The 26,563-nt window shown below is 48.8% G+C and overlaps 1 protein-coding gene across 4 annotated transcripts in view; it reads left to right on the top strand.

Moving 5' to 3' along the window:
* The window catches only part of CLDN14 (claudin 14), an 80,118-nt gene extending 54,497 nt beyond the window's left edge, over window positions 1-25,621 (top strand). For 3 of the 4 annotated variants that reach the window (XM_043474701.1, XM_043474698.1, XM_043474699.1), the window contains one exon: window positions 24,146-25,621. In XM_043474701.1, coding sequence (XP_043330636.1) covers window positions 24,191-24,904 — 714 coding nt within the window. In that variant the 5' untranslated portion in view covers window positions 24,146-24,190 and the 3' untranslated portion in view covers window positions 24,905-25,621. Of the gene's footprint in view, window positions 1-5,490; window positions 5,622-24,145 lie in introns of those variants that run through there. The other variant, XM_043474697.1, reaches the window with a different exon arrangement.
* The last annotated feature ends 942 nt before the right edge of the window (window positions 25,622-26,563 follow it).

Here is a 26,563-nt window from a genome sequence, read left to right as displayed (position 1 = left end):
CAATTTAGAAATTGTTCCAGTCCGTTGTTCCATGTCCAGTTCCAACTATTGCTTCTTGACCTGCATACATATTTCTCAGGAAGCAGGTCAGGTGGTCTGGTATTTCCATCTCTTGAAGAATTTTCCACAGTTTGTTGTGATCCACACAGTCAAAGGCTTTGGCATAGTCAATACAGCAGAAGTAGATATGTTTTTCTGGAACTCTCTTGTTTTTTCAATGATCCAACGGATGTTGGCAATTTGATCTCTGGTTCCTCTGCTTTTCTAAATCCAACTTGCACATCTGGAAGTTCACGGTTCACATACTGTTGAAATCTGGCTTGGAGAATTTTGAGTATTACTTTGCTAGCATGTGAGATGAGTGCAATTGTGCAGTAGTTTGAACATTCTTTGGCATTGAAATGAAAACTGACCTTTTCCAGTCCTGTGGCCACTTCTGAGTTCCAAATTTGCTGGCATATTGAGTGCAGCACTTTATCAGCATCATCTTTTAGGATTTGAAATAGCTCAACTGAAATTCCATCACCTCCACTGGCTTTGGTTGTAGTGATGCTTCCTAAGGCCCACTTGACTTCACATTCCAGGATGTCTGGCTCTAGGTGAGTGATCACACCATTGTGATTATCTGGGTCATGAAGATCTTTTTTGTACAGTTCTTCTGTGTATTCTTGCCACCTCTTCTTAATATCTTCTGCTTCTGTTAGGTCCATACCATTCTGTCCTTTATTGTACCCATCTTTGCAATGAAATGTTCCCTTGGTATCTCTAATTTTCTTGAAGAGATCTCTAGTCTTTCCCATTCTATGTTTTCCTCTGTTGCTTTGCATTGATCAGTGAGGAAGGCATTCTTATCTCTCCTTGCTATTCTGTGGAACTCTGCATTCAAATGGGTATATCTTTTCTTTTCTCCTTTGCCTTTAGCGTCTCTTCTTTTCTCAGCTATTTGTAAGACCTCCTCAGACAACCTTTTTGCTATTATTTTCTCCCAATCTGAGGGCTGTCTTTTCACCTTGCTTATAGTTTCCTTTGTTGTGCAAAAGCTTTTAAGTTTCATTAGGTCCCATTTGTTTAGTTTTGCTTTTATTTCCAATATTCTGGGAGGTGGGTCATAGAGGATCTTGCTGTGATTTATGTCAGAGAGTGTTTTGCCTATGTTCTCCTCTAGGAGTTTTATAGTTTCTGGTCTTACATTTAGATCTTTAATCCATTTTGAGTTTATTTTTTGTGTATGGTGTTAGAAAGTGTTCTAGTTTCATTCTTTTACAAGTGGTTGACCAGTTTTCCCAGCACCACTTGTTAAAGAGGTTGTCTTTTTTCCATTGTATATTCTTGCCTCCTTTGTCAAAGATAAGGTGTCCGTAGGTACATGGATTTATCTCTGGGCTTTCTATTTTGTTCCATTGATCTATATTATAAAATTTTTTTCGCATATTTTTTGACTCATGGTTGATTGAATCTGTGAATGCCAAACCCATGGATACCCAGTGCTGACTATGTGTCTATATGAGCCCAGATGCTGAGGTCAATCTGCCTGCATTCAAATGCTGACTACACCAAATAGTGTGACCTTGAACAGGTTATTTAACTTCTCAGAGCCTCCATTTCCCCATCCCCATAAAATTGGGGGAAGGGCTAATACTATACCTGAAGCATCAGGCTGTTTTTAGGATAAAATTATTGAATATGTGTGATGTGCTTAGAACAATAAGTAGCCCACAATGAGTTCAGTATCATTGTTATTATTAATACCAGGAAAGTCAGAGCTCTGCAAAGTTAACATGAAACCACTCAGAAAGGATTTCATGGAAGTGTTGTGCATCTGGCAGGATTTACTGCCAATAAATTGATCAAGGTCAAGTTTTACAGTGGCCTCTATCCTAGCAAGATAGCTGAGTCCACTCAAAGGGTACCCAAAGTATTAGAGTAACTGAAAGTCATAACATTCTTTTTACTTATCCATTTATTCTACAAACTTCTACCAACTTCCTAATGTATGTTAGTCCCTAGCCTGGATCTATGAGGAATCATAAAATAAATCAAGCTTCAATGACCAGTCTAGATAGAATAAAGATTATCTATTCATCTACCAATGGACTTCCCTGATGGCTCAGTGGTAGAAAATCTGCCTGCCATTGCAGGAGACATGGGTTCTATCCCTGGGTCAGAAAGATCCCCTGGAGAAGGAAATGGCCCCCTTCTCCAGTACTCTTATCTGGGAAATCCTGTGGACAGAGGAGTCCAGCAGGATACAGTTCACGGGATCACAAAGAGTCAGACAAGGCTTAGCAGCTAAACAACAACAACATTTATCACTTTACCCATCCGTCATCTATCTGTCCATCCATTCATCCATCATCCATCCATTTAATCCGAAATATCTACTGGTTTCTATCATATCCATAAGGACAGAGGTTGCCCTAACTCAATGGAATGACTGCCTATACACGCGTGCTCAGTCGTGTCTGACTCTTCGAGACCCCATGGACTGTAGTCTGTGCCAGGCTCCTCTGTCCATGGGATTCTCCCGGCAGGAATACTGGAGTGAGTTGTCGTTTCCTCCTCCAGGGGATCTTCCTGAGCCAGGGATCAAACTCTCATCAGTCTCTGGCATCCCCTGAATTAGCAAGCAGATTCTTTATCACTGTGCCACCTGGGAAGCCCTAATGGAGTGTTTGGAGGTGTTAAAAAAAAGTGCTCACTACCCTCCTTTCCCAAATCCTCCTGTATACCCTGATTGGTGTTTGAAATTTCACTACTAAATCTTTATCCATTAGGCTTAAAAATACCTCCTGGGAGGGACAATATGTTAAACCATTATTAGTCATTTACACCTTAGAGTTTAAAAAAGATCTAAGGGCAGATCTGGATGGCAGTGGGGAGGAGCGATGGTGAGGATCCTGGGTGGGAGAGGAGGGCTGGAGCCCCACGCCTAGTTCAGTTCAGTTCAGTTGCTAGTCGTGTCCAACTCTTTGCGACCCCATGGACTGCAGCATGCCAGGCCTCCCTGTCCATCACCAACTCCCGGAGCTTACTCAAACTTACGTCCATTGAGTCAGTGATGCCATCCAACCATCTCATCCTCTGTCATCCCCTTCTCTTCCCACCTTCAATCTTTCCCAGCACCAGGGTCTTTTCAAATGAGTCAGCTCTTTCACATCAGGTGGCCAAAGTATTGGAGTTTCAACTTCAACATCAGTCCTTCCAATGAATATTCAGGACTGATTTCCTTTAGGATGGACTGATTGGGTACCTCCTTGCAGTCCAAGGGACTCTTAAGAGTCTTTTCCAACACCACAGTTCAAAAACATCAATTCTTCGGTGCTCAGTTTTCTTTATAGCCCAACTCTCACATCCATACATGACTACTGGAAAAACCATAGCCTTGACTAGACGAACGTTTGTTGGCAAAGTAATATCTCTGGTTTTTAATATGCTGTCTAGGTTGGTCATAATTTTCCTTCCAAGGAGTAAACGTCTTTTAATTTCATGGCTGCAGTCACCATCTGCAGTGATTTTGAAGCCCCCCAAAAATAAAGTCAGCCACTGTTTCCACTGTTTCCCCATCCAGCCTTCCCAAGCCTAGCTTCCTTGCCTAATGGTCACTGGTGCAGCGGCTGTGTGTGCCAGTGACCCACATAGTCCGAGGATGAAGCGGCGGTGTCTGTCTTCCCATCAATCTCACACTTGCTGTAATTCAAGAAATATTCAACAAGTGAAAAATGGATCGATACTTTTACACTTGGATTGAGTCACAGAGAGTTCCTCTGACTTTGCCTTCTGGCCCTTTTGTCCACCAGCAGCCACAGGCCAGGGCTGCGGGCCTGGGAGCTTTCACTCTTCAGCCCAGAATAGGACTGACTTGTTCCAGAGGAAAATCAAGTTTTTACGGAAGTCTGCAAAACATTAACGTTGTGTCCACTTCTTTCATTACTAAGTGCAGTGTTCTCAAAAATGTCATGATATTTTATCACAATTAGAGGCTGTCTCTCTCTGCAGGACTGCCTAAGATTCTGCCATCAAGATTCTACCATCAAGGTCAAGAAATCAAAGGCAGTTGTGAATGAAATGTATCATATGGAGCCGAATCACCCCAGAGGCAGAATTACAAAAATAATTTCAAAGACGTTCCCAGCATAATATTATAAATAAGATGGGTGCATTTTTTAGTATATAAAATATAGTGAGCTATCTCTAAATATTATAGAAGAGGATCAGGGCTTATGAATGACCCTGAACTAAAGATGATCTTGTTTAGGACAGTTATTTCTGGATAAGAGACAAAAAAAAAAAAGCAAGCTATGTGGATGTGGGTTGTGAATCCTCAATCAGTGATAACTCACAGATACTTCTGAACCCCTGCTCCAGACCCCAGACACAAGACGCTCCCATCCTTGCCTTCCCAGTCCCGTTGCCAGGGATACAGGGCAGGCTCGGGTCCATGCCCAGGTCACTCACCCACACCTGAGTTCCTTCACCGTGTCTTTTCCTAAGCACCAGCCAGAGTCAGGCAGGTTGATGAGCGCTGCGGAAAGAACTCAGGAGCCTAATCACTGCTCTTGGAACTTCAGTGATATATTAATGAGGCAGGGACAGATGTGTGTGACAAGTTAGTTGTGACAAGGGGTTCTCAGCCATTCTGAATCCCAGCACAGCCCAGTTCCCTCAGCCAACCTCGCCTGCAGTCCTAACTTGCCGAAGAACCATCTGGGGACTGTTACTGATTATACTGAACCCACTGGGTTCTCCAGTCATGCTTGAACCCCCTTCAAAAGCCACCTTCTTGATGATGTCGCTCATCTCCAACTCATCACGAACCGTCCCTTTATCTGCCCTGTGCCTACAACACACACACACCCCACCAACATCCCTGAACCACCCATGTCTGCAAATATAGCCAGAAAAAACAAAGCAAGAATCAGTTGTATGTTGATCAAAACTCACTGACAGGTGCCCAGCAGCCCCCAGCAGCCCGCTGGTTGAGAAACTTCGTGTTGCTCAACAGAACAAAAGTCCAAACCAACAAGGCGACGGCCAGGTCATTGGCTCAGAGCAGGCTGGGTGGTCAGGGCAGCAGGACAGGATCCATGTGGGTCTCAGTCACTTGCAGGAATTGCACGGTCCCTTTTTGGGTGATGAACAAGGATGCGGAGAAGTGAGGATGCAGAGAGCGGGCAGGTGGGCCAATCTGGACTGTGGATAGCCTTTGACTCCCAGCAGGGTGGTCCAGGCTTTGTCCAGCCCCAGAGAGTGACCAGAGAGTGTTTTAGGGAGAAGATGACGATGCCCTGATATATCGGGCATTTATTCCAAAGGGCAGAGATGGCATTTCTGGTTGGTCTTGAATGTCTGCCTTGGCCCAGCAGCCTCCTCCGTGCACAGGGCAGTTAACCGTCCAACCAAATGACACGTGTGCCCACGCAGGCTCGTCCCAAAGGACACAGTAATTGTCTAGCTGCCAGCTGCTCAGATGCCCTGGCCTTGAAGCTGCCAGTCGGTGACAGAGGGAGGCGGGAGGGCGGCAGGGTCCAGTGGAGTCCGTGGGTCAGGCCACCTGGCTCCGGGCCAGTTCCCACAGCTGCTGGGGGCCCGGCGAGGCAGCTGGGACTGCAAGGGCGCTGCATGTGAGTGTGGGGCTGGGAGACGAGGTGGGAGGGCTTGGGGTCAGCGGTGGCCCGTCTGGGGTCTGTGTGCAGGCGGGAGGCACTCTGGGCGGGAGACGTCACCCCCTGCAGAAGGGCCATTGTGCCTGGGCCTGGGGGTGGGGGGGACACCCTGGGGACCCTGTCCCAGGTGTAGAGACAGCCTGGCTTTTCATGAGCCAGGAGGGAGGGACAGAGTCCGGTTCCTGAGCGTTTGGGCAGCAGAACCCTTTCATCACCAGCGGAGCCTGGGGCTGGGGGGCTGGATCTGTGGGTGTCAGCTTACAGCGCTTGTTGTCACTGCCCCTCATGTACTGTGGTGGGGGTCGAGGGCCTCCAGACTCGGGAGACATATCCTTCCCCCCACACCCCCACCCAGCATGCAGACACGGGCCTGGGAAGGGGAGAGGAAGAGCTGGATCTCTGGTTAATGAGGGTCAGGTTTGGTACTGAAGAGGGAAAATCCATGCAATCTGATCAGTGAGTTAATCCTTCGACTGCCTTGAACCCCACATCCCCAGCAGCTGCCGGGATGGGAGGGAGGACCACCATCTACTCAGAGAGAGAGTATTGGTTGCTCAGTCCTGTCTGACTCTTTGCGACCCCATGGACTGGAGCCCGCCAGGCTCCTCTGTCCATGGAATTCTCCAGGCAAGAATACTGGAGTGGGTTGTCATTCCCTTCTCCAGGGGATCTTCCCCGACCCAGGGATCGAACCTGGGTCTCCTGCACTGCCGGCACATTCTTTACTGTCTACACCACCCGGGTGGTGGCCACAGACAAAGGAGACTGGGATCTGGGACTAGCGTCCTGAGAAGGTCCTGGACCCTGGGAAGCCCTCAGCACACTGGCTTTTGGCGGCAGGTTCCTCCTGGGAGATTTCATTCCTGCAGGTTTCAAGGCCATAAATTGCTTGATCACTGTGTTTCATTTTAAAGTCTTGGGAAACCAGAGCACAGCCCCACCATGGAGTTACCCCAGCATCTCAGCCCCGGGTCTCCAATGGGCTGGCGTCCGTGCAGCCCTGCTGGATGTTTCTGTGACAATGATAGAACTTCAGCAGCACACACTTTGCTCTACCGGTGTCCTTCCTTACAGGGCTTGTGGGTTTTTACATACATTATCTTAGCATCTTCTCGACAGCGCTGGGAAGCAGCTGTTATGATGTAGATAGCCAGGTGAGTCATGTGTGACTCAGCTGTTTATCCAAAATCAGTTAGACCAGATGCCAGCCTCTGCTCTTATCGGCTCCATCTGCTCTGTTGTCAGACGCTAAGTCGTACCCTACTCTTTGTGACCCCATGGACTGCAGCACGCCAGGCTTTCCTGTCCTTCGCTGTCTCCCGCAGTTTGTTCAAACTCATGTCCATTGAGTCTGTGATACCATCCAGTCATCTCATCCTCTGTCTCTCCTTTCTCGTCCTGCCCTCAATCTTTCTCAGCATCAGGGTCTTTTCCAATGAGCCAGTTCTTTGCATCAGGTGGCCAAAGTGTTGGGGCCTCAGCTTCAGCCTTTTGCAAATCTCTAAAGTTTACCATGTTTTACTTATCCATCTGTATAATGGGACTGATGCTACTTAAGCATCTGCAGAGAAATTTGTAGAAAGAAAGAGATAATTTCTTCCTTTGTTGTTGTTATTGTTTAGTCGTAATGTCCCACTCTTTTTTGACCCCCACAGACTGTAACCCTCCAGGCTCCTCTGTCCATAGGATTTCCCAGACAGGAACACAGTGTTACCCTAAATATTTCCTGCTTTCCAGTTATTTGTTTTTTTTTTTTTATTATAGCTCATAAAAATTGAATATATCGATTTGGAGTTTTAAAAAATAATTTTCTCGCTTATCTCAGAGAATATCTTGCATTACAGAGAACAAGAAGTCTAAAAGCCTCTTTTCAAGGCTTCTCCTGATGTCTTTTGTTTTTTTAATTCCGTCAATCCAACCAGTTCAAGGGTGATTCTTGGCACTTTTCAGTTCAAACCTTCCTCCTTCTGGCTGATCTTCAGAATCCCTACTCGAGGTGGAGTCCTTACTGCTTGCAGGACGAATGGGTGCCAGGGCCATAGGCTCTCTGCTGGGCAGCCAACAGCAACCATGAGCAGAAATTTTCCAGGGGGGCTATCTGCTGGGAGGGTGCCCTGAGATTGTCCTTGAAGGCAAGAAGGGAGCAGATAGGACTCCCACTCCTCATCTGGGGCTGGGGTCCCCTGCTAGGGTGCCAGGAGGCTGTGAGTAGGATCTCTGGGCCCAAGAGGCAAGTGGTTCACCGTTGAACTTGGATGTGTGCACACACCCACACGCCTACAGCTTCCCTGGAACAAGAGAGACATGAAAGCTGAGATTCAAAATACCAGCTCTGTTTCCACTGGCGGCCTGTTCTGGGCACAGGGGACCAGCAATAGCTTTGTTTTCAAAAGGCTCCTCCTTGGCAGGTATTTACAGAGGCATCTGGGCTCCACTTAAATGAAGGAAAAAAGCAAACACATGAAACCGTATTTTTCATTCCGCAAAACACTACAAAAGTGTCTCCTGTCCCTTTCAACGTTCCAACTAGACGTACTCTTTGGTTTAAGGGAGGGACGTCTCAAAGTCGGGGTGGTGTGGGCCTGCCATCTCCATGGTGCCGAGGACCCGGTGCTAGGGAGGGCACCTGCTGGGTTTGTTGGTCTGCGGTTGCCATCTTGAAACTCCTAATCATTTCTGAACAAGGGATTCATTTTCATTTTGCACTGCTTCATCTGCAAGCTCCTTATGTGGACTTCTACAAGCTGGAATCTCAGCCTCAGCCCAGTTCATTCTAAACTTCTCAAATGTTTTACACACACATACCTCAAATTAGCACTGGCCTCCCTCCAGGACAGACCCCATCATTTCTTGCCACTGCCAGTATCATTCTTTGCAACCAGAAAGAGTTTTGTTTTCAAGGGTCACCCCATAAAAGATAAATGCCCTGAGGGGTAACTTCTTGGCTGATATTATTAACACTGCAGGTGGGCTGAATGCCCAAGAAGGACTGGAATCCCAGAAAAAGGACCCAGGTGGTAAGAACAAGTTTGGGGGGTGGGATACTGAGAGGGCAGGAGCCAGAAGGTGGAGAGGTGAATAGGGAAACTGCCTCTTTCTAAGATGCTTGGCCATCGAAGAGGCAGCTTAGGGGTAGACGGAGGTGCAGGGTGAAGGATGGACGTGGGACTTGTGGATGGAGAGGTGGTTCTGATGGCAGAGGTGGTGTGAGGGTGAAGGCTTGTAGGTAGATGAACACAACTGTCTCCATCTTGGGCTGCCCAGAGAAGGCCCCGAGTCAGCCAGCAGAGCCTGCAAGCAGAATAGACATCGGTACTGTGGCTCTTGACTAAACAATTTCAAGCTCTTTTTTGGGGAAAGGTAGGGGGAGGATTCTGATAAATTTGACTTTGTATTTCTTTCATTGTTGTTTGTCTTTATCATTGATTAACAATGTTGTGTTAGTTTTGAGAGTTTAGCAGTGATTCAGTTATACATACACCTGGATCCATTCGTTTCCAAATTCGCTTCCCATTCATTACAGAATATTGACAGTGTTAGATGTTATGCCCTTGTTGGTCGTCTATTTTAAATACAGCAGGAACTCTTTGAAAGCTCCTGATAGAAACTTTACAAGTCAGGTGAGTTAAGGCAGAGATTCTCAAACCTGACTACACATCCCAGACACCTGGAGAGAGGGGGGAAGTTAAAAGTTTCCATATTTTCGGAATGAATCAGTGAATGAATAGATGAACCATGCTGTCTGAAGTGGCTGGGGCTTTTTAAAGCTCTCCAAGGGATGCTGACCCATTGGGAGAGTGGAGAGCTGCTGAATTCAGTTTCCTTGGCTGGAATACTCAGAGTTGGGTGAGCAACAGGGCGAAACCTAAGCAGCCTCCTACTTGGGGGAGGCCCGGCCACCTCTCACGCTCACCAGGAAGCAGAGATCTGCCCCACAATTTATTTGTCGAGCTGTCTGGGGTCACACAGAGCAGCAAGCAGTGTGTGCATTTCCAGCTTGGTTCGTATACAATCCCTCCCCTCCGGGTCTCACGGCCGGTCTTCCAAAGTATGAAGCTACTGTCCGGCAGTTCCCCGTGTTCTACAGAGAAGATGTGAGGGGACAAGGAAAGAGGGTGGCTTAGGAAAAAACAAAATGAAAGAATGAATTCCAGGACAGGGTGTTTATCACACGGCACTCCTGTGGCTAAAAGGGCAGAAGGGAGAGCCGGGCGAAGACTGACTTGCATGCAATAGGCATGCAACTTGCATGCCGTTCCTCTTTCTAGCCCTATATCTCTTTCTCTCAACTTCACAGGCAGAGAATAAGCCCATACTCAGGGAAGATGCAGCTTCTCAAACCACGCTGAAACCACCAGAGTGCAGACTGTTCTAAGTCATTCATGGTGGTTCCCTATCCACGGCTGGTTCTGCCCGCCAGTTCCTGAACCCGTCCCCTCCCCAGCCTTTCCTTCCACCATCCCCGGTGGTCCCACCCATCCCCGTGGTCTTCTTCGACCTCTCGCTGAGGCCCACCGAGGTTACTGTGATTTGCATCTCAGTCTCCATACACGACTTCCCGTCCTTCCAGCTCATTCCTTCCTGTCCTTCCTCCCCTCCCCCCAGCACCATCCACCGCCCACCATTACGTTCACTCGCCTGTGTGCACGTCAGTCTCCTTTCTGCTCTCTCCCTTCATCATTTCTCCTAGAAGAATCCCCAGCCCTTTACCCCACTCCACGCCCATGTAATCCCACTGACTGTTCCAGAGGAGGCTGTCCAGCGGCTGATGGTCACAGAACCCTCAGGGGCCCTGGCTTCACACAGCTGACCGTGTCTTAGTCCATTAAGCTCCCGTTCTCCAAGGTGACCAGCGCCTCCCTTCTGTTGCCTACACCAGCCTTAAACACCATCTCCACCATTTTTCTTCTCAGTGCATCTCCTTGCTTCCTCTTCCCCTGAGAAAACCAGGACACTCAGAGAACATCACCAAGTGCCCATGCCCACATCCCCCAGGCTCCCCGTGTTGATTCTCCCTCCTGTTCCAGCCTGAGCCAGCCTCTCCAGACGTGTGCCAGGGTCCTGACATCCTCTGTTCAAGGACCTCTCTTCAGCATTATCAATATCTGCTTCTTACGGGGTCACTTCCAAAGGCAGGCAAACATGCTCTGGGTTCTCTCATCTTCAAATCAACAACCAAGCAAGCATCCTCTCTTGACCACACATCCCACAGGCAGAGAGGCTTAACTGTTTTGTGTTTATTTATTTTGTTATTGACGTGGTTGTTGTTTATTGGACTGGTTGTTTTGCCTTGGATTCAGTGAAGTGAAGCCAGTGTCTCTTCTCCGAATAATACTTTTAGATGTGTAAAACAATACCCAGGATTGTAAAGGAAGCCATTTATATCGAAATTCAGTTATCAAATTTTTAAAAATTTGTTATTTATTTATTTGGGGCTGCGCTAGATCTTCCTTGCTTTGCCCAGGCTTTTCTTTAGTTGTGGTGGGAGGGCTTCTCCTTGAGGTGGCTTCTTTTGTTGCAGATTTTAGCAACTTTTGTTGCAGATTTTAGCAGGCTTTAGGGCTTGCAGGCTTCAGTAGTTGTGGTATGTAAGCTCAGTTGCCCAGCAGCATGTGGAATTTTTTTTTTAATTGGGAATGTCTTATTTTTTTAATTGAAGGATAATTGCTTTACAGAATTTTGCAGTTTTCTGTCAACCATGAACATGAATCAGCCACAGGTACACCCAACGTCCCCTCCCTCCCAAACATCCCTCCCGTCTCCCTCCCCATCCCACTCTTCTCGATTGTCACAGAGCCCCTATGTCATGTATGAGTTCCCTGAGTCATGCAGCAAATTCCCGTTGGCGGTCTATTTTACACATGATATTGTAAGTTTCCATGTCGCTCTCCCCATACAGCTCACCCTCTCCTCCCCTCTCCCTGGGTCATAGGTCTGTTCCCTATGTCTGTTTCTCCACTGCTGCCCTGAAAATAGATTCACCAGTACCATCTTTCTAGATTCCGTATATATGCGTCAATATACGGTATTTATATTTCTCTTCCTGACTTATTTCACTCTGTATAACAGGCTTCAGGTTCGTCCACCTCTTTAGAACTGACTCAAATGTGTTCCTTTTTATGGCTGAGTAGCAAGCCATTGTATATATGTACCACAGCTTATTTATCCATTCATCTGTCAATGGACAGATGGTTGCTTCCATGTTCTAGCTATTGTAAGTAGTGCTGCAATGAACATTGGGGTACATGCGTCTTTTTTCAGTTTTAGTTTTCTCAGGGTATATGCCTGGGAGTGGGATTGCTGGGTCATATGGTGGTTTTGGCGTGTGGGATCTTAATTCCTGGATCAGGGATCGAACCATGGTGTCCCCTGCACTGGCAAGCAGATTCTTAACCACTGGACCACCAGGAAAGTTCCTATCAAAGTATTTTAAAATCATTTTGTCCATGGTAATTTATGCTTCTCTATCAGACCTAGCAGGGGTCTTATAACTACCATAGTTTTGAAATAGCAACGATGGTAACTGGTCTTCCCAGATACCTGCATTGCCAGTGAAACCACAATTCCCATTGGTGATGAAGTCACAGGCCCTGGTCAGATCACTGTAAGGGGTCATGCTTTTTAAGAAGTTGGTGAAATAAGCCATGCAACTGTTTTTCCCATCCAAGCTGACTGATACCCTGAATTCTATGGGCCCTCGACCCCAGATTAAGAACCCCCATCCTGCAACGGTTGCCTCATCTCCTGGTTCACGTCACGGTCCAAATCTTGGAAAGATTTCTCCGGCTCATTATGTCCTGTGCCCCTCTCTGTAGCTTATCCTGAGCCACACCCATCACTTGGCAGAAACTGAGCTTGGCAAGGTGTCTGATGCCCTTCATGCTGCTCAGTCCAACCATCATTTTTGGGGCTCAGATGACGTGACTCAGCTGATGACTTGACCCAGTAGGTCATGCCCTCCGACTTGGAACTCTGTCCTCACTCACCATTCTCACTCTGGGTTGCCTTCTCGCTCCCCCCACTCCCTGTGGTCCATGTCTGGCTCCTCATCACCCCGTCGCTGCTGTTGGAGGCTTCCTGGGATCAGTCATCGGGGACCTGTGCTTCCTGGCCCACACTCGCTGCCTGGGGGCTCTGACCCAGTCTCACGGCTTCTTTCCATCCTGCCTTTTTTTTCCCCCCATACCATGAGGCTTACAGGATCTTGGTTCCTTGACCAGGGGTTCCTTGACCTAGGCCACCCCAGTGAAAGCACCAAGTCCTAACCACTTGACCGCTAGGGGTTTCCTCGGTCCTGGCTCTCTGCTGTTGAGTTCCGAGTGGACTTCCCCACGTTCGTGCCCTCCCTGGGCTCTGCACTTAGACATCCAACCATAGTGTCCCCTTCCCCGCCAGGTGGCAATAGCCATCTCAACCCAGCATGTCTAAAACCAAACTCCCCTTGTCTGCCCTTCACCCTCCAAACACATGTCCTCCCACCCCCCACTGTCTTCACCCTCAATAAATAGCAGCTCCATCCTTCCTGTTGCCCAAGACCTTGGAGCCACTCTCACCTCCAAATAGATCTCTTCTCGGCACCCACCGTTGTCACTGCTGGCATCTCGTACCTGGGTGATTGCAGGACTCACCTACGCTTCTCCCTGATTCAGCCCAGGTGTGACCTTGGACAAGTTACTTAACCTTGCTAAGCCTCAGCTTCTCCGTCTGTAAACAAGGATGCCATGCACATTGGAGATTTGTTGAAAGATTAAGTTAAGGCCAGTGAAAGCACGTAGCCCATGTCTGGAACATCATGAACGCTGAACTGTGATTGTTTTTACCCTCATCATTAACAACTCCCAGCTTCTGTGCACCCGTGCACATTACAGAGAATGTGCATTAAACATCATTCTTTAAAACGTATTTGTTTTTGGCTGTGCTGGGTCTTTGCTGCTGCTCAGGCTTTTCTCAAGTTGCACCGAGTGGGCGCTACTGTCTGGCTGTGATGCTCGGGCTTCTCATTGTGGTGGCTTCTCTCATTGCAGAGCAGGGTCTCTAGTGCACACAGGCTTCAGTAGCTGCAGCTCCGGGCCTCTGGAGCATAGGCTCAATAGTTGTGGCTCATGGGCTTTGTTGTTCAGCAACATGGAGGATCTTCTTGGATCAGGGATAGAACCTGTGTCCCCTGCATTGGCAGGCAGATTCTTTACCACTGAGCCACTAAGAAAGCCCTAAACATCATTTTTTTAGCAGTATTTAATTTATCATTTGTAAATCTCAGTCTTAACGTTTTCATTTAACACCACGTTTTTAGTCACTGCTATAGAATCCCCGTTCAACACTCAAATAAATCATTTTCTCAAGTTTACAGAATCCATTAGATAGTTATCTTGTTCATGGAGGTTTTGATGTAAGTCCTAAAAGGAGGTCCATCTGAGATCTACTGGATTTCTAAGAGAAAGCCTGGACAACATAGGAGCTGTCTTATCCAAATCTGGCCTGGACCCCAAACTTGGGTTTTTATGGTTTATGAAACCAAGACATGTTGACTTAAGAAAACCAGACATGCAGGCTGAAAATGTCTGCTATGTCTCTGGATGCAGTCCAGCCAATTACACAAAAGTGAAGAACTGAGCCCCCCAAACTCTTTGTGGGATCAGTGGATTCATGCACTTTTCCAATCTGGAGAAGCTGAGTCATCTGACCGCCGTTTGAGTTACTTACTGTAGTTGGCACTCGCTCTTGAGTTTTTACAACCACAGAAGGGCTTCCAAATTCCCCCTGCCCTGTGTTCTCTCTCTCCCTGGATTCTGTCCTCTGCACTTTGGGACGTGAAGCCATTAGACCCTGCTCAGTGCCTGCTCTGGAAGGGAACTCACTTCTCATATTCAGACGTGGGTGTTTGTTTCTTTTTTTCCCCTGTAATTCCCCAGGCTGCCATTCAGTGATCCTCCGCGTTGGTTTCCTAGGGCTGCCTTAACAAAGCACTGCAAACTAGATGGCTTACAACAATCCAGATGTATTCTCTCACAGTTCTAGAGGCCAGAAGTCCAAAAATCAAGCAGTCAGCTGGCCCCTTCTGAAGGCCACAAAGGAAGGGTCTGTTCCAGGCCTCTCTCCTCCTTTCTGACGGCTGCTGGTCATCCTCGGCTGTCCTTGGCTTGTAGCAGCATCACTCCAATCTCCGCCTCCATCTTCAGATGGTGTCATCCCTGTTTCTTCATCTTCTCATAAAGACACCAGTCTTACTGGTTTAAAGATCTACCCTACTCCATAGGTCCTCATCTTAACTAAAAGTTACATCTGTAATGGCCCTATTTCCAAATCAGGTCACATTCTGAGGTGTTAGGGGCTATGGGGCTTCCCAGGAGGCTCAGTGGGTTAAGAACCCACCTGCCATGCAGGAGATGCTGGAGATGCAAGCTCCATCCCTGGGACAGGAAGATCCCCTGGAGGAGGGCATGGCAACCCACTCCAGTATCCTTGCCTGGGAAATCCCATGGACAGAGGAACCCTGCGGGCTACAGTCCCTGCAGTCACCGAGTCAGACACAACGGAAGTGACTGAGCACACATACATATGACGTCAACATACCTTTGTGGGGAACACAGTGCAACCCTTTGTGTCTCTTACACAAAGCTTTCCTAGAGAATACTCACACTAGAAGCTATCTAATCATTTAACACTTCTGAAAATAACCATATAACCTATTAGTTTGTTTTTTTTGTTTTTTTTTTTTCTTTTCTAATATTTTCCTTGTATGGCAGATTTTTTAGTCACCTGTCCCCTGAAAAATGAAAACAACATAGCCGATCTATACAACTATCTTATCAGGAAAAAAAAAAAAAGCTATGCAGAAGCACCAGGGTATTTTATTAAATGAAATTCAATCATATCATTTTAAACATGTTGATCTACTACATTTTTAATGGATTCTAATGAAATTTGGTGAGTTGAAATGAGAGAGATAATGCCTCCTGGGAAACGGTTTAGGATTTTATGGTCATGGTAACTTAAGCTTGTAGATTTCACTAAATCAATGGTTTGTTCAACCTCGCTGAGTTGAAAATGGCTGCTGCAAGCATTTAACCACATCCCATGACTTTTATTCGTATTAACACAGGATTTTCCCCAAACCCAGCTCTTGTTATGAAAAAACAGATTTTTCTTTACTCATCCAAAATAGAGGGGAAGTTTTCATCTATAAACTGTCATGTCTATATGATTTGAGCAAGATATTTCACATCGGTTTTCCTGAATAATATCAACTATCCGAGCAGTCATAAGTTAATTATATAATTCTTCTGTCTTTGCCTCTTATGGAAAGGTTCCAGTTCTTCCACACAGTGTGTACATGGCATAAAAGTCCTCATAAGCTTAAAATACAGATGCCTGCCAGTCTGAAAAATAACCCAAGGAAAGTTACAGAAAGCTTGGAATACTAATGAAGGGAACTTCATTTTTAGAGCCAAAAAACCCACAGTCCAGCCCATCCTAAATGAATATGAATGGTTTTTCCAAGGTACGGCTTGATCACTTTGTCATAATTTTGACATATTTGCACAAAAAGATGTACTAAAATAGCACCTTTGGAGAATACCTAAGTTTCTAGGAAAGAGATCCCCTCCCTTTGCACATTATGAAGTAGCAAGCATCCAGCATGTGATTTAAGAATTACTGGTTGGAATTATTTCATGCCAATAGTGCATAAAAGTTCTTTTTCTTTTCTCCTGTTGGGTAGTTTGGCTAATGTAGCTCATTTAAATGAATCCAAATTTCCCTGGACTTTTTATTTCCCAAGGTTTAGCATTTATGAAATATCTAAGCTATAATGAAGTCTAATTGGGGTGACAGGAAGGATATTACAGTTTTAAAAATAATTTTATTTTATAATGCAGTATAGTTGACTCAGTGGTAAAGAACCCACCTGCCAAGGCAGGAGATGCCAGAGACACAGTTTCGATCTCTGGGTCAGAAAGATCCCTGGAGTAGGAAATGGCAACCCGCTCCAGTGTTCTTGCCTGGAAAAGTCCAGAGGAGCCTGCCGGGCTACAGTCCATGGGGTCACAAAAGAGCTGGACGTGACTCAGAGACTGAGCGTGCGTGCATAGTTGATGTTGTTAAATACGGTGTTAGTTTCCGGTGTATACGGCAGAGTGACTCAGTTATACATATACATGTATCTGTCAGTTTTTCAAATTCTTTTCCCACTTAGATTATCATTACAGAGCACTGAGCAGAGTTCCCTGTGCTATACAGTAGGTCCTTGTTGGTTGTTGCTCAGCCACCCAGTCTTGTTGGACTCTTTGGGCTGCAGCATGCCAGGCCTCTCTGTCCTTCACCGTCTCCCAGAGTTGGCCCAAGTTCATGTTCGTCACATCTGTGTTGCCGTCCAGCCATCTCATCCTCTGACGCCCTCTTCTCCTTCTGCCCTCTATCTTTCCCAGCATCAGGGTGTTTTCTAATGAGTCCGCTCTTCACATCAGATGACCAAATTGTCGGAGCTTTAGCTTCAGCATCAGTCCTTCCAGTGAATATTCAGGGTTGACCTCCCTTAAGATTGACTGGCTTGATCTCCTTGCTGTCCAAGGGACTTTCAGGAGTCTTCTCCAGCACCACAGTTCAAAGGCATCAATTCTTTGGCGTTCTGCCTTCCGTATGGTCCAGCTCTCACAACTGTACGTGACCACTGGGAAGACCATAGCCTTGACTATATGGACCTTTGTCGGCAGAGTAATGTCTCTGCTTTTCAATACACTGTCTAGGTTTGTTATCGCTCTCCCGCCAAGAAGCAATCATCTTGTTGGTAATCCATTTTAAATATAGCAGTGGGTACATGTTGATCCCAAACTCCCAATCTACCCCTCTCAACATTGCAGTTGGTTGAACCAGACTTCTTTAATTGCTGAACATCAGAGCTGGGGCAACTCAGCATTCTTTCAGAGTCCAGCAACCACTGTGCTTGAAAGGCAGCTCTTCATTTTTCTGATTAAGTGCTAGGAAACAAAGTCCAAGCTGTCTCAGGGGATCCGACAAGTGTCAGGAACCCGTGGAGCAGTCCTATAGGGGGTGGCCTGTTCTCAACTGGCTGTGGACCCGCTGTGACTGCAGGGCGGTCAGAAGCTGAAATGAGGTGCAAGAGCTCAAGTCATCCAGCTCTTCACTGAGGCAGGAAGGCCCCAGTGGTCCTGGGGTGTAGAACCTTGCACATGCCTGCCTCGCCCCCGGCATCCCGGGTATAACCTGCATGGCCTCTGCTCCAGGACTGACATGCTCTTCAGCAGTGCTGGGGGGAAAGGACAAAGGATACCTGTGTCCGCCACAGAGCTCTTCACGAAAGGGGCCGAAGGAGCCGGGGCAGTAAAGAAGCAGGAGCAGGGGCCGGGCAAACAACCTGCGCGTCCCTCATCCTGGTGAAGCTCCCCCACTGGCCAGGGCTGTTGAGATGACCTAATTCAGAGGCCAGCTCCAAAGTTGACACAGCTGGGGTCCAGGCGGGCGGGGAGGAAACCCACCATGCGCTCTGGGCGCCTGTCTTGTTGTTTTTGTTTTTTTTTAATTCCTTCCTTTAAAAAAAAAAATGTAGCTCACAGACAACAGAGGAAGGAGACAACATAAAAGTTTATATGAAAAAAAAAAAAAACCCTCGCCTTTCAGATGCGGTGCTCATAAAACCAGATCCAGTGTAAGAGGCCACAGTCACTCTGCTGCACTTCACAGCTGCCCTTCACAGACTTTCACATCAGTTTACAGCCCTGGGTTTCCCTGAGACTCTCCGGGGGCACATCAGCGCGTCTTGCTGGCCCTCCTATTTGTGCTCACTCAACTCCCCCAACATTAAAATTATCCTTTTAAAAAATCAACCCTCTATCATCATTGCTCCGTTAAACTTTCAACAGATTCCACCCTCTAAGTTCACTTGCCGAAGTGATCTGACTTTAAGCTGTCCTTTGGCAAAATCGGGGGGAGGATGTCTCCAGTCAAATAAACTTAGGAAATGCCACGCATGAGACTTTTCTGGAAGATTCCAATGTATGTTTGCACATGGCCAGCGATGAGAGGTCCACCATTACCTGGTTTTCTCCAACAGACCTGTCAAAACCATGGTTTTCCCAGTAGTCAGGTTTGATGTGAGACTTGGACCATAAAGAAGGCTGAGCGCCAAAGAATTGATGCTTTTGAACTGTGGTGTTGGAGGAGACTCTTGCGAGTCCCTTGGACTGCAAGGAGATCCAACCAGTCCATCCTAAAGGAAATCAACCCTGAATATTCACTGGAAGAACTGATGCTGAAGCTGAAGCTCCAGTCCTTTGGCCACCTGAAGCCAAGAGCTGACTCATTGGAAAAGACCCTGATGCTGGGAAAGATTGAGAGAAAGAGAAGAAGGGGATGACAGAGGATGAGATGGTTGGATGGCATCACCGACTCCATGGACATGAGTTTGAGCAAACTCTGGGAGATGGTGATGGACAGGGAAGCCTGGTGGGCTGCAGTCCATGGGGTGGCAAAGAGTCTGACACGACCTAGTGACTGAACAACAACCTGGCATTTATGTCTTCCACGAGACATCCTGCCAACGCAGCACCTCAAGAAGCAGCCGCTAGGAAGCTTGGCCCTAAATCCTGCTCACGTGTGTCACTAAAGCCACACTGCTCGGCCAGGAGGGTGCTTCGAGGGCTGTGAACCCCAACCCAGGGCCCAGTGTTTCTTCCGGGAAGGCGTCCTCTTGTTAAATGCAGCCCCACCCATCCAGCTGGTCAAGGGCTGTTCAGAACCTGATCTTTAGAACCGTATTTGTCCCAAATGCACATCTCTCTATGAGCATGCACACATCTGCAGGAAAAGGGTAGTCTCTGGGTGAAGTCGACTGCAGGCCAGCTGACCTCTCTACACACCCGCCTGCCTGGGAGGCCATGCTTGGGCAAGCTCCCTTCTGAAGCTCCAAGATGAGCGGTTTCCAAGGAGATTCATTCACTTGAGGTTGTTTTTCCATCCAGGGGCCCCACAGTGAAAAGTGGCTGGGCTGGGAAGTTGAATTATGAGCTAAGACCAGTAGCAGCTGCTGGTAACACCAGGGGAAGTGGGTGGAGATCTGGGGTCTGGGAGTTGGGGGCTCATTAACACTCACTTCTTAAATTAGCAACTCCTGCTAGCAGGAGTTTAAATATAGCAACCTAATGGTTTCTAAAGTTAGCAGTCCTTGCTCTCCATAAATATTTAGAAGTCCAATAAACTCCCGGTCCCCCTCCCTCGACCAGTGGGGTCAGCAGGCTTAGCTTTCATGCCACATTCTTTAGGCTCTGGATACTGAGTGATTGACCTTGACAAGCAGGAGCCCAGAGAAGCCTCAGAAGGTTCGGGATCAGGGACAGACAGTGCAGCCACCAGGCTGGAGGTGGCCTCTGGGGGTTACTGGGAGGATCTCTGAGGTTATTTGGAGAAGTCCCCAGCCTCCAGACTCCCTGGAGGAATTGATCGTCCTGGTTTGCCTGGGACTGTCCCGATTTCAGCACTGAAAGTCCCCCCACCCTGGCCACCTGAACCACTGTAGAAAGATGTCTTCGGACAGGGGCGGAGAGAGTCGGCTACAGGGGACATACTCATAACACCCCTGCTAACCCTCACTCTAACTTCAGTCTTGCTGAATTCAAAAGGGAGGAAGTAAACCAGGGAAAATTCTAGCCAGGCCAGAAAATGGACTTTCACTCCTGCACCCAGGCCCCCCGCGTGCAAAACAGGGCAGGGAACAGCTGCTGTTCCGCTCATCGGCTCTGGCCCCCTGTATCAGAGCGGCCCCCTCTTCAGGCCCCGCTGCCTCCCTGGCAGCGACCCCCGAGTCAGCTGGCCCCCACCCTTCCCTGGGCAGCAGGACTGGGGGGGTCTCCCCCACCCCCCATCCCACCACTGCAAGCCCAGCAGCTGCACAGAGCGGGCAGTTGCCAAATGGAGGGAAGAAGGCTTCCAAAGGAAAGCCAGCCACATAACCAGATGCGTGTGGTCGATCAGCTCGAGGCGTGAGTGAAGAACAGGAGGGTCCTGGGCAAGCAGTCATTTATTTTCATTTTATTAAAAAAATTTTTTTCTTTTGTATTGGGGGGTAGCTGATTAACAGACAAATGTTCTGGTAGTTTCAGGTAGACAGGAAGGGACTCAGCCATACATAAACATGTATCCATGCTCCCCCAAACTCCCCTCCCATCCAGGCTGCCATATAACGCGGAGCAGAGTTCCCTGTGCTACAGTGTAGGACCTTGTTGGTTATCCATTTTCAGTACAACAGTGTGCATATGTCAATCAGAAAGCTCCCTAACTATCCCTTCCCTCAATCCTTCCCTCTGGAAACGTACATTTGTTCTCTAATTCTGTGAGTCTGATTCTGTTCTGTGAAAAAAATTTCATTTGTATCATTCCTTTTTAGATTCCACATATAAGGGCTGTCATACGATATTTCTCCTCTGTCTGACTTCTCTCAGTATGAGTCTCTAGGTTCATCCAAGTTGCTGCAAGCTGCATTATTTCATTCTTTTTAACGGCTGACTAATATTCCATTATATACACTACATCTTTTCTATCCATTCCTCTGTCCATGAACATTTAGGTTACTTTCCTGTCTTGACTGTTGTAAAAAGTACTGCAATCAGCATTGCATGTATCCTTTGGGATCATGTTTTTCTCTGGATATATGCCCAGGAGTGGGATTGCAAGCTCTTATGGTAGCTCTATTTGTAATTCTTTAAGGAACATCTTCATAGTGGCTGTACTAATTTACATCCCACCAACTGTGTAGGAGGACTTCCTTCTCTCCACACCCTCTCCAGCATTTATTGCAAATAGTCATTTTTAACATCAGCAAAACCCCCAGCCTTGTTCCTGTACCCCACCCCTCCAGGACAGACCTAAGATTACTTCCAACAATGCTAAGACATGTATGTAGGCATAGCTTTTTTTAAATTAATTTTTACTGGAGTATAGTGTCTTTACAATGTTACATTAGTTTCTACTGGTCAGCAAAATGAATCAGCTTTACATATACATATATCCCCTCTCTTTGTGGATTTCCTTCCCATTTAGATCAGCACAGAGTTCCCTGTGTTATACAGTATGTTCTCATTATTTTCTGTTTTATACATACTAAAAATAGAGTATATGTGTCCAGCCCCATCTCCCAGTTCCTCCCACCTCTAGGCATAGATTTTTAAATCCAGCAAGATTATTGCTGAGGTCCCCAGAGGAAGCATCACCTGTTACTAACCCAATCCTGCATCATGATTTAGTGGGAGGATTTTTTTACGACAGACCAAGGATTAAAGCCAAGAGGCCCTGGGGGACCCCAAAGACAGCTCGCAGGAGGAATGGCCTTGGGAGACTTGCTCTCAGCCCACTTTTGCTCCCTGCTTCCTCTCTGCGCTTAATTGCAGAAAACTGCCCTGAGAAAGAAGGAAGACGGTTGGGGAGGGGGGGGTGCCTTCTGAATTCTCACCAGTTTGGGTTGCTGAAGTGACTTGTCACCAGCTGAGACCCTTCCCTTTTCCTCCCTTCAGAATCAGAAGACACTTTGGGGCCATGAAGTCCAGTCCCTCGTTGCTGGGGTTTTTTTTTTTAATGGTTTATTTGTTTTATTTATTTTTAATTGGAGGATAATTGCTTTGCAACGTTGTGTTGGTTTCTGCCATAATCAGCGTTAATCAGCCACAGGTATACATATGTCCCCTCCCTCTTGAACCTCCCTCCCACCCCCCACCCACTCCCAGCCCTTGAGGTTGTCACAGCAGCTCCCTCATTTTAAAGACAGGCCCCTAGTCACCCAGAGGGTGGGGATGGCCCTGCGTGCAGGACTCCTGATTCTCTTTTGTCCTGACGCTGCTCCCGGCGGGAGGGAGGAGCTGGGGTGTCCACTTGGGTGGTTTTGCTCTCCTCCCTTCCCTCCTCCCTTCCCTCCTCCCTTCCCTCCTCCCTTCCCTCCTCTCTTCTCCCTCCCCTGCCCCCTCTCTCTCCTTCTTCCCTCCCAGTATTTCCTGAGTATCCTCTACATGCCTGCCACTGCATACTACACACGTGCTGGGTCCTTGCCCCCAAGAAAGGTTTGAGATTTTGCTGTGGTTAGCACATTTTGGGGGCTTCCCAGGTGACACTAGTGGTAAACAAACAAACAAACAAACAAAAAACCCACCTGCCAATGCAGGAGACATCAGAGGCTCCATTTCAATCCCTGGGTGGGGACAGTCCCCTGGAAGAGAGCTTAACAACCCACTCCAGTTTTCTTGCCTGGAGAATCCCATGGACAGAGGAGCCTGGTGGGCTACAGTCCCTGAGGTCACAAAGAGTCAGACACGACTGAAGTGACTTAGCATGCATGCACACACGCAGAAGTGTCCCAGATGCAAACCCTCTAACAGGCAGTTCTAGGAATCGTCTTAAAGTGAAAACAGAAGGAAACTAAGGGATTGAGCATTTGGCAAGACAAGGAATTAATTTAATGAAAATTGATTTCCTAATGAAGATGAAATGGCTCTGCACGCCCCCACCCTGTATCTGAAAGCCAGGTTGCAGCCTCTGTCTGTAACAAGCCCACCCCTCTTCAGAGTGGTGTCAGGAGAGGTGCCCTGCCTGGATCGGAAGGTCATTGGTTTATGGTCTTGGCCGCAGCAGCTAAGAAGCTGATGCCTTGGTTGTTCCTGTCCCCTGGCATCAGGGGATGATCTCTAAGGTCATGCTTGGGATTCTGGAAGGCAGCATCTGACCCACCCAGGGTGCTAACCCCCTCCCTTCCCAAGCACACAGGGAAGCCTCCCACTTTCAGGAAATGTTTCATCCTAACAGGCAGTCTAAGCTATTTTCTAAGTCATAGGCAGCACAGGCTTAGGAGTCCATTTGGTAACAATGATCAGTCCATTTGTTGATTTAGCAACCTCGAATAAGTACATGAGTGTCGCTCAGTCATGTCCGACTCTTTGTGACCCCGTGGACTGTAGCCCACCAGGCTCCTCTGTTCATGGGATGCTGCAAACAGGAACACTGGAGTGGGTGGCCATGCCCTCCTCCAGGGGATCTTCCTGACCCAGGGATCGAACCGGGTCTCCTGCACTGCGGACAGATTCTTTACCCTCTGAGCCCCCAGGGTATCCCTAACAACCTTAGTGGATCACTGATCAAATAGAACAAAGTGTGAGTCTGCAGCAGCCTAGTCTGAGGGTAGACTTAAGGCAGAACTTCCCACGTGCAGTTCATAAGCACTGAGACAAGTGGGGGCCCTGGGGTCCTTGGAAAGCGCAGGCCGGGCAGAGGACCCTCGCTCCTTCTAGCTCTGGCCTTCTAGGGAAGCTTAGACGAAGCAGCTCTTCTTGCACCCAATCAAGTCTCAGAAGCTATTTGTTTTTTTTAAATATGTTAATCGTGGCACCAACGGCCTATGGAAATCTGGCCTTCGGGGGCAGAAATGGCATGCCTGGAGATAATCTTTAACCCGTTTCCTGTCTCCCCGCCCCGCCTCCCGGCTTCATTAGGACTGCAGCGGGCACCCGAGCTAGCGGGCAGCCGCCGGCGAGGCCATGGCCAGCACCGCGGTGCAGCTCCTGGGCTTCCTCCTCTGCTTCCTGGGCCTGGCGGGCACGCTCATCACCACCGTCCTGCCGCACTGGCGCCGCACGGCGCACGTGGGCACCAACATCCTGACGGCCGTGTCCTACCTGAAGGGGCTGTGGATGGAGTGCGTGTGGCACAGCACGGGCATCTACCAGTGCCAGATCTACCGCTCGCTGCTGGCGCTGCCCCGCGACCTGCAGGCGGCGCGCGCGCTCATGGTGGTGTCCTGCCTGCTGTCGGGCGCCGCGTGCGCCAGCGCCGTGGTGGGCATGCAGTGCACGCGCTGCGCCAAAGGCACCCCGGCCAAGACAGCGTGCGCCGCGCTGGGCGGCGCGCTCTTCCTGCTGGCCGGCCTGCTCTGCCTGGTGGCCGTCTCCTGGACCACCCACGACGTGGTGCAGAACTTCTACAACCCGCTGCTGCCCAGCGGCATGAAGTTCGAGATCGGGCAGGCCCTCTACCTCGGCTTCATCGCCTCGGCCCTGTCGCTCATCGGCGGCACGCTGCTCTGCCTGGCCTGCCAGGAGGAGGCGCCCACCCGGGCCCCGCCTCGGGCCGCGGCGAACCGCGCCGGGGCTCCCGCGCCTGCCTACCGGCCCCCCGACGCCTACAAGGACAATCGGGCCCCCTCGGCCGTGTCGGCCTCGCACAGCGGGTATAGGCTGAACGACTATGTGTGAGTTCCCCCAGCTGGGGGTGGGAGTGGCCTGTCCTCCCCCCGCACCCCACCCTCCGTCGCCCGGAGCGCACCCCGCAACCCCCGAGAAGCTGCGAGGACCGAGCCTGCCCACCGATGGATTCAAGGCCCACGTGCACCAGGTTTACTTCTGGACTGCTTTCCTGTCCAAAGGCATCAGGCTGAAGGACTATGTGTGAATCCCGCCCTAGGGGGGTCCTGTCTCCCCACCCACCGTCGTCTGGAGTGCCCCCCCTCCCCACCGCACTAGAGGCTGTGAGGACCTAGCCTGCCCACTGATGGGTTCAAGACCCACCTGCAGCAGTTTACTGTACCAGGTGATACTGCACCAGCATCATCAGGCTGAAGGAATATGTGTGAGTCCCGCCGGGGAAGGGGGTCTGTCTCCCCTCCCCCGCCCCCACCCTGGGGTCTGGAATGCCCTCCCCCCAAGAGGCTGCAAGGACCTAGCCTGCCCACTGATGGATTCAAGGCCCACCCCCCGACCTCCAGCACCTGGTTTACTTCTGACTGCTCTGGTGTCCAAAGGCATCATGTGAACCTGAGGAAGGGGGCTTAGAAACGCAGCGAAAGGGGGAAATAAGAAGAGGAGAAAAGATCTCCATACCAAAGGCTTAAAAGTAATCCTTGCTGGTTTTGTATTTATTCTATGTATTTATGTGGTGGTTTAATGACAGCTGAATAAAACAGTGACTTGGGAGTTTGGTCAGTGGGGTTTGTTTTGCAATCCAGGGAGAAACCTTTTGGATGCCTTTGTGAAATGGACAATATCCATGTCTGTTTCCAGGCTGTTACTCTGTCTGCTGAGATGCTGGTAACCATGGTCAGCCCACTTCCAGGCTTTGCCTGAGGCAGGACAGGAAAGCAGAGGAGGGCTGGGCTGGTGTTCATCCCAAAGATGCCCGAGAGATATCACCAGAAATTGCCACCCTGTCCTGGTTTGAGAGGCCGGGCAGGAAGTCCAGGGTGTTTTTGTGGGGGGTGGGGGAGGGAATAAAAAAAAAGGTAATTGCCACAAACCGCAGAAGGGCATTGTCATTCTCTACCCTTGCACAGTAGGGCCCCACTGGTAAGGCAGCAAAAGTCAGAAGGAAAAAAAGACATAGTGGAATGTGCCTGGCTTTCCAAGCATTGGCACTAGGCCCAGGTAGGAAGGCTGCTCACCCCCGGGGCAGGACGTCACGGGTTTCTTTTCTGGGGACAGAAGTGTGATGGCAGCTGCTTCCAGAACAGACACAGGAGCCTGCTGAGGCTCTTCCAGCTGGAAAGAACGGCTGGAAGGGCCAGGTGAAGGCTGACTGCCATAAGGACCCTGACGCTGCTTGCTGGCTGTGATCTAAACCACACACACACACACACACACACACACAGAGTTACCCCATTAGCCAGGGAGCTTGAGTCTGTTGTTTGCCCGTGATGTGCCCCAAAGGCATGCTGCTCCAGCCTCTGTTTCAGCCTCAAGCTGTGATTCGGAAGAAAGCACCCTGTCCCGGGGAAGGGCTGTTGTTGAGTCACTTAGTCGTGTCCAGGTCTTCACCACCCCATGGAGCAGCTGAGTCTGAGGGTTGTCCCATGAAGCCCCTACATTCTCAAGGGGTCTTGGAAGGGGGCCACCAGGGCTCCCGCTGTCACTGTCTGCAGA

Source organism: Cervus canadensis, chromosome 7, assembly GCF_019320065.1.
Source record: "Cervus canadensis isolate Bull #8, Minnesota chromosome 7, ASM1932006v1, whole genome shotgun sequence".
Taxonomy (NCBI): domain Eukaryota; kingdom Metazoa; phylum Chordata; class Mammalia; order Artiodactyla; family Cervidae; genus Cervus; species Cervus canadensis.
The sequence above is the reverse complement of the archived record's forward strand: the minus strand, read 5'-3'. Positions and strand labels throughout refer to the sequence as shown.